We start from the raw sequence: 8737 nt of genomic DNA, 5'->3' as shown, positions 1-8737 counted from the left end.
TGGCATCAGGTCCAATCACTTCATGACAAATAGATGGGAAAACATGGAAACAGTGTCAGACTTTATTTCTTTGGGCTCCAAAATCACTGCAGATGGTGACTGCAGCCATGAAATTAAAAGACGCTTACTCCTTTGACGGGAAGTTATGACCAACCTAGATAGCATATTCAAAAGCAGAGACATTACTTTGCCAACAAAGGTCCGTCTAGTCAAGGCTATGGTTTTTCCTGTGGTCATGTATGGATGTGAGAGTTGGACTGTGAAGAAGACTGAGCGCTGAAGAATTGATGCTGTTGAACTGTGGTGTTGGAGAAGACTCTTGAGAGTCCCTTGGACTACAAGGCGATCCAATCAGTCCATTCTGAAGGAGATCAGTCCTGGGTGTTCTTTGGAAGGAATGATGCTGAAGCTGAAACTCCAGTACTTTGGCCACCTGATGCGAAGAGTTGACTCATTGGAAAAGACTCTGATGCTGGGAGGGATTGAGGGCAGGAGGAGAAGGGCATGACAGAGGATGAGATGGCTGGATGGCATCACTGATTAATGGATGTGAGTCTGATTGAACTCCGGGAGTTGGTGATGGACAGGGAGGCCTGGTGTGCTGCGATTCATGGGGTCGCAAAGAGTTGGACACGACTGAGAGACTGAACTGAACTGAACTGAACCTAGAAAGCATATTAAAAAGCAGAGACATTACTTTGCCAACAAGTATGTCTAGTCAAAGCCATTGTTTTTCCAGTAGTCATGGATGGATGTAAGAGTTGGTCTATAAAGAAAGCTGAGCTCTGAAGAATTGGTGCTTTCAAATTGTGGTGTTGGAGAAGACTCTTGAGAGTCCCTTGGACAGCAAGGATATCAAACCAGTCAGTCCTAAAGGAAATGAGTCCTAAAAATTCACTGGAAGGACTGATGCTGAAGCTGAAGTTCCAATAATTTGGCCACATGGTGCAAAGAACTGACTTTATTAGAAAAGACACTGATGCTTGGAAAGTATGAAGGCAGGAAGAGAAAGGGATGACAGAGGACAAGATGGTTGGATGGCATCACCAATTCAATGGACATGAGTTTGAGTGAGCTCTAGGCATTGGTGATGGACAGGGCAGCCTGGTGTGCTGCAGTCTATGGGTTCGCAAAGAGCCAGAACAACAGCAAGTGAACTGAACTGATTCTTTGCCCTGGACCACAGCTGTGGTCTTCACTCCTGTGTGGTGTTGGTAGGAAGCAAACACCATTAACAGTGAGGATCCTTCCTCTGAAGTGTGTGTAGAGCAGCCTATGTAAAGAAAAAGATGGCATGCTTTTCTTCTTAAACCCACCAACCTGCAGTGATGTCATACTGGTAAATTAAAATTAACCATGCTGGAGAATCGACACCAAGGAAATAGGAAAATGCTACACACGGGGCTTTTTTATCCTCTTGAGAACTAGCTTACCAGCACACCACTGAATATTTCTCAGGAATATTCATTGATGGCTCAATAAACCACTTCTCTACGCCTGATGCTGCCTTCAAGTCAAATGAAACTGTCTTAGAACCATAGTTTAGAGCTAAGAGAGTTTCAATTACATTTACTACTATTTTAAGCTTTCAAGTATGCATTGCTATCCCAGTATGTCCTTAGATATTAAACTTCTGGAGAGCTGGCAGTAATATTATAGGCACATATGACTTTTCAATCTAAATTCAGGGCAGCACACAGTAGATTCACAGCAAACTTTAGTTACATGGGATTCCCTGGTAGCTCAGCTCATAATCTGCCTGCAATGCAGGAAACCTCAGTTTGATTCCTGGGTCAGGAAGATCCCCTCGAGAAGGGAGCAGCTACCCACTCCAGTATTCTGCCCAGGAAAATTGAATGGACTGTATAGTCCATGAGGTCACAAAGAGTTGGATGCAGCAAAGCAACTTTCCCTTCACTTTTGGTTAAATGAAGGGCAGACTTACTCAAGTTTACAAACACAGCAAGTAATGAGAAGTCTTCTATGTCTTCCCACAATGACATTTCTGCTCTAACTCCTGGACCCTCTGAACTTCCTCATCATTCTCTCTGGACTGTCTTCTTTTCTAGATCATTTTATATCCCTTCCTTCTGCTTTCCTGATCCTCTTTTACAAATCCCATCCCCTATGATCATAAGATAGTAGAATTAAAAGAGAGAGAAGAAATTGTTTATTTCATCTCCCTGGTAATATAACATGATCTAAGGAGTTTAAATTTCTTTGAAAATTATATAAGAGTTTGGTGATACAGTCATGATTTAGACTCATGTCTCCAAATTTTTAGTATAACTGTTATCTTTCTACCTCTCAATACAGTCACACAGAGTACATTGGACAATTCACACAGCTCTGTCTATTGTTGTCTCTTTCCTTTTTCCAAAACAAGGGTTAGAAAATAAGACTGGAGGCAGAGTTCATTGTTGGTAGTGAAGAGGGGGTATCATATAAATTCAGTTGATGACTTTTACTTATTCATCTTTTCATTTGACATATTTATTGTTTATTCATAGGACATGTTTATTGAGTATCTCCTATTTAACAGGACTCCTCTAGGAATATAGAATACATCACTGGAGATAATATAAATGATGAAGATGATGAAAACAGACAAATATGTCCATTTTTAAATAATTTGCCTTCAAGAGAATATACCAGTCCTGGAAATGCTCCAGAGTAATACTCTCTGTTCACATCCAGAGATGGGAAAAAAGAAGAAAAATCTCTATTCAAGAATGAGGTGAGAGCTACTGTCATTTAGCAGTGATAATATAAACAAGAACTTGTGGCTGCCTATTCCCCGTGAATTCCTTATGAATTTCATTATTTTGTTTGGCACCTTGCTAGTTGCTGTCATTTTATATTTACCAAGTCAAGTTAAAAGGGATGCCCCAGGATAACATTTCTTTTTTTTGGAATTGCATTCACTCCCCAAAGATCTATTTTCTTTCAATTTAACGACAACAGCAACAACAAAAAAATGTAGCTGGAAAGATTGTTCAAAAAGAAGAACTAAAAAAGCCCAAAGTTAGTGGAAGGAAGGGAATACCAAAGATTAGAGCAGAAATAAATGAAATAGAGACTAAAAGCACAATAGAAAAGATCAGTGAAATCAAGAGCTGGTTCTTTGAAATGATAAACAAAATGACAAATCTTTAGCTAGACTCACCAAGGAAAAGAGAGGACTCAGATAAAATCATATATGAAAGAGGGGATGTTATAACCAATAACACAGAAATACAAAAGATAATGAGACTACTACATACAATAATACGCCAAATACATTGGACAATCTAGAGGAAATGGATTGATTCTCAGTAACACAATCTTCCAAGACTGGTTCAGGAAGAAATAGAAAATCTGAGCTGATGGATGCTAGTAAAGAGATTGAATCAGTAATTAAAAATCTTCCAACACACCAAAGTCCAGCCAGCATAAGAAGGCTTCACAGGTGAGTTCTACAAAACATTCAAATAAGAACTAATATCAGTACTTGTCAAACTCTTCCAAAAACAGAAGAGGAGAGAACACTTTCAAACTCATTCTGTGAGGTCAGAATTATATACATAAACAAAATAAGGACACTATAAGGAAAGAAAATTATAAGTCAATATTCCTGATGAAAATGAATGAAAAATCTTCAATGAAATATTAGCAAACCAAATTAAACAACACATTATAAAGATTGTATGTAATGATCAACTGGGATATCTTCTAGGGATGGAAGGATTACTGAAAATCTGAAAGTGAGTCAGTGTGATACACCATATTAACAGAATAAAGGATAAAAGTCATATGATCCTCTCCATAAATGCATAAAAGGCATTTGGCAAAATCAACATCCATTTTTCGCTAAGAATTTTCCCAAAGAAAATATAGAAGAAATGTACATCAACATAATAAAGTCCATAGAAGACAAACCCACAGCTGATGTTATACCTAATGATGAAAAGATAAACACTTTACCTCCAAAAAGATCAGGAACAAGACAAGGATGCACACTCTGTCTACTTTTATTCAATATAATATTGAAGTCCTAGCCACAGCAATCAGGGGGAAAAAAAAGTAAACAGCATCCACATTGAAATGGAAGAAGTAAAACTGTTACTATTTGCAGGTAATGTGATAGTATACATAGAAAACCCTGAGACTTCACCAAAAAAATTCCCTGTTGGAAACAATAAATAAATGCAGCAAAGTTGCAGCATACAAAATTAATGGACAGTTTGAAAGGCAATGACCCTACTCTCTAATGTTGATAAAGTGAAGGATTTTTATGAGAACAAATAGCCACTTAAATGGAAGCATCTTAAACATCAGAAACTCAGATTTTTGTTAAAGGTATGATTTCTTAGAAAAGGAGTTAATTACAAGACTTTTTTTCCTTGATGCAATAGAATAAGAGTTCTAGATTGTAATGTAGAAACAGAAGGGGAAAAGTTAATCTGGATGGAAAAGACGGGTGAGCAGAAGAGTCTTTGGGCAGTTACTGTGAACCTTTGGAAATTAAAAGAAAAAATAAGACAACAAAGCTATATTGAGAAAACTAAATTTTCTCTGGGTTTCTTAAAGAACTTTAGTCAAAGCTACTTTGTTGCCTAGAGGACATGGAAATTTCATGATAAAGTTTCATGGAGAGAAACACTTTACCTCCAGCTGTGTATACTGCTCTTTCTACAATGCATGGGTAAGACGTCATGAAAAGAAACACAATTCCTCAGAAATTCCCAATTCTTTTATGTTTAGATATCTAAAACAGTCTTTGTACAGCCCGTTTTCAGAAGGAACTGCTTACCTCCAAATACACACTCTGGGGTAAAAGAGATGTCATCAAGGGCAATAAAGATGTTCTGTTTTCCACTCAAATCAGCTTCAAATGCCACTTTAAATGGACTGTTACTCGAGAGAGGAACATGTCCGTACATCCAACCAGTTCGTTTATTGCCAATCACTGACCACATAAGGATGTTTAGTCCAGATTCGTCAACGGTATACACCTAACAACAGGGAAGAAAACAAACAGAAAAAAATCAACTCTTTGTGGTTTAGGTATTAGAGGAACACGGACATCCAGGTTGTCAATGAAAGAATGGAGTCTGGCAATGTGACAACCCAATAACAATACTTCTATATGTGTAAAAGCATGGTTGCCTATGGATGTTATATTTTCTTTGGTGAATCAGACCTTGTTTAGTTCTGTCATATTGATTTCTGTGTACCAACTTAGATATGGCTCCAAAGTTCAACTATTTCAAGTCTCTAAAAAGCTGGAGGAGGCGTGCAACCAGAATTTTTTACCACTTAAAAAACAACAACAACAACAACAAAAAAAAAAAACCATGGAACAACAGACTGGTTCCGAACCAGGAAAGGAATACTTCAAGGTTGTATATTGTCACCCTGCTTATTTAACTTATATGCAGAGTACATCATGAGAAATGCTGGACTGTATGAAGCACAACCTGGAATCAAGATTGCTGGGAGAAATATCAATAACCACAGATACGCAGATGATACCATCCTTATGGCAGAAAACAAGGAAGAACTAAAGAGCCTCTTGATGAAAGTGAAAGAGGAAAGTGAAAAGTTGGCTTAACACTCAACATTCAGAAAATTAAGATCATGGCATCTGGTCCCATCACTTCATGGCAAATAGATGGGGGAAACAATGGAAAAAGTGACAGACTTTATTTTGGGGGCCCCAAAATCACTGCAGATGGTGACTGCAGCCATGAAATTAAAAGATGCTTGCTCCTTGGAAGAATTATGACCAACCTATGCTATGCTAAGTCACTTCAGTCGTGTCCGACTCTGTATGACCCCATAGACGATAGCCTACCAGGCTCCCCCGTCCCTGGGATTCTCCAGGCAAGAACACTGGAGTGGGTTGCCATTTCTTTCTCCAACGCATGGAAGTGAAAAGTGAAAGTGAAGTCGCTCAGTCCGACTCTTAGTGACCCCATGGACTGCAACCTACCAGGCTCCTCTGTCCATGGGATTTTCCAGGCAAGAGTACTGGAGTGGGGTGCCATTGCCTTCTCTGACCTACCTAGATAGCATATTAAAAAGCAGAGATGTTACTTTGCCAACAAAGGTCTGTCTAGTCAAAGCTGGTTTTTCCAGTTTTGGAAAACTACTGGTTTTTCCAGTAGTCATATATGGATGTGAGAGTTGGACTATAAAGAAAGCTGAGCGCTGAAGAATCGATGCTTTTGAACTGTGGTGTTGGAGAAGACTCTTGAGAGTCCCTTGGACTGCAAGGAGATCCAACCAGTCCATCCTAAAGGAAATCAGTCCTGAACATTTATTGGACAGACTGATGTTGAAGCTGAAACTGCAATACTTCGGCCACCTGATGTGAATAACTGACTCATTGGAAAAGACCTTGATGCTGGGAATGATTGAAGGTGGGAAGAAAAGGGGACAACAGAGGATGAGATGGTTGGATGGCATCACCGACTTGATGGGCATAAGTTTGAGTAAGCTCTGGGAGTTGGTGATGGACAGGGAAGTCTGGTGTGCTGCAGTCCACAGAGTCACAAACAGTCAGACCTAACTGAGCAACTGAACTGAACCTAACTACAACATTAACTTCACATTCTTTGAAAGAGACACACTATTTAGGAGTAATCAGAATCAAATTGCCTCTTAACAGCAGAATGACCTATGTAGCATTCAATGTTAGCCTGATACCTCTAAGTTTTGTTTTTTTTTTTTTAATCCCAATTAGTAATATAACTGTACAGACTACCTTCAAAATGCCTTCAAAGGATCTTCCCTCAAAAGGAAGGAAATTTTAGACTGTAAAACTACAAACAGGAAAAAAAAAATGGAATTATTATTTGATTTACTCTTTTAGTGTATTCTGAAGAATTGTAAATATTTGGAAAAATGATTTCTGGTTCTGAAGGCTAACTGAAAACATATGTTTATCTATACACCTCAAAAATGTTTCCATCCACAGAAACACTGGAAAATTAGGAGCACATCTACCAATGTACAAAAATGGTAAATTCTTTCTGGAAGTTTTAAATTAAATGAAAACTGTTGGTTGAAATTACATAAACCAAAAAAAAAAAGAAGAAAGAAAGAAAGAAAAGAAATTACATAAACCAAACTAAGGAATTTGCAAACATCCACAGGTGAAAAAAACCCACAAAATTGACTGTTCCCAGCAGAATTCTGGAATAACTGTAAGAGATGGACAGCATAGAGAAGAATCTATACATGTGTCACCAGCTTATAATTAATCAAAGAATTCCATGAAAAGCCCGGTCAGTCATTTTGTTAGGAGTTATTGATGCAGACTTGCATACCTAGAACACAGAGGTTGGGTATATACTACTGGAGAAAGTATTTTGTTATGGTGGCCATGAGCAGAGCAAACTAATGAACACATTAAACAAAAATAATTCAATATAGTGGACTGCACAGAGATTAAGACTGAGGGTAGGAGGAGAAGGGGGCCACAGAGGATAAGACGGTTGGGAGGATTATCAACTCAATGGACATCGAGCAAACTCTGAGAGATAGTGAGACAGGGAAACCTGGTATGCTGCAGTCCATGGGGTCGCAAAATCAGACATGACTGAGTGACTGAACAACAATAGGGATTAATAAAGAGTAGTGAGCAAAGACCATGCTCTTTGATAATTATCATTGATAATTATATACTGATGATGTCAAAGGAATTTTAAAGAATACAATTGCCAGGAAAGTAGATGACGTTTACAATATGCACCTAACTTTAGTAAGTCATAGAGCTGTTTGAGAGGGTTAGTTTAGGTCAATAAAACTTTGCCAAAGGTCTTTTTTTTTTATTTGCGGGATAGGTAGTTTAAAGTATGCAATTAATTTTCAACAAAAATGGATAAATATTTTATAGAGATTTACTAAAAAATAAGTGTCCACTTTACAGAAAAAAATATAGCAATTAGAATGTAGAAACACAGGAAATAAGAAGAAGTAAAGGAAGTACAATCAATCTAAATGAAGACAGAGCTAACACGGTAAATAATGAAACAAACAAACAGACAAATAGAAAACGTACACAAAAAATGGTTTGTATAGATGCGAAAGAACGGCACTGATTTATCACATCTTAGATTACAGAAAAAAAAAATCCAGCCATAAGCTGTTTATAACTGATGTTCAGTTCAGTTCAGTTCAGTCACTCAGCCGTGTCCGACTCTTCATGACCCCATGAATCGCAGCACGCCAGGCCTCCCTGCCCATCACCAACTCCCGAAGTTCACTCAGACTCACGTCCATCGAGTCAGTGATGCCATCCAGCCATCTCATCCTCTGTCGTCCCCTTCTCCTCCTGCCCCCAATCCCTCCCAGCATCAGAGTCTTTTCCAATGAGTCAATTCTTCGCATGAGGTGGACAAAGTACTGGAGTTTCAGCTTCAGCATCATTCCTTCCAAAGAAATCCCAGGGCTGATCTCCTTCAGAATGGACTGGTTGGATCTCCTTGCAGTCCAAGGGACTCTCAAGAGTCTTCTCCAACACCACAGTTCAAAAGCATCAATTCTTCGGCACTCAGCCTTCTTCACAGTCCAACTCTCACATCCATACATGACCACAGGAAAAACCATAGCTTTGACTAGACGGACCTTTGTTGGCAAAATAATGTCTCTGCTTTTGAATATGCTATCTAGGTTGGTCATAACTTTCCTTCCAAGGAGTAAGCATCTTTTAATTTCATGGCTGCAGTCACCACCTGCAGTGATTTTGGAG

The 8737-nt window shown here is 38.6% G+C and overlaps 1 protein-coding gene across 1 annotated transcript in view; it reads right to left on the bottom strand.

The window, feature by feature from the left end:
* Window positions 1-8737, bottom strand: part of MALRD1 (MAM and LDL receptor class A domain containing 1) — a 559293-nt gene that overhangs the window by 129068 nt on the left and 421488 nt on the right. Inside the window, exon 33 of the mRNA XM_010859895.1 lies at window positions 4793-4994. Within this exon, the coding sequence (XP_010858197.1) occupies window positions 4793-4994 (202 nt within the window). The remainder of the gene's footprint in view (window positions 1-4792; window positions 4995-8737) is intronic.

This window comes from Bison bison, unplaced genomic scaffold (genome assembly GCF_000754665.1).
Source record: "Bison bison bison isolate TAMUID 2011002044 unplaced genomic scaffold, Bison_UMD1.0 scf7180017864461, whole genome shotgun sequence".
Classification (NCBI taxonomy): domain Eukaryota; kingdom Metazoa; phylum Chordata; class Mammalia; order Artiodactyla; family Bovidae; genus Bison; species Bison bison.
The sequence above is the reverse complement of the archived record's forward strand: the minus strand, read 5'-3'. Positions and strand labels throughout refer to the sequence as shown.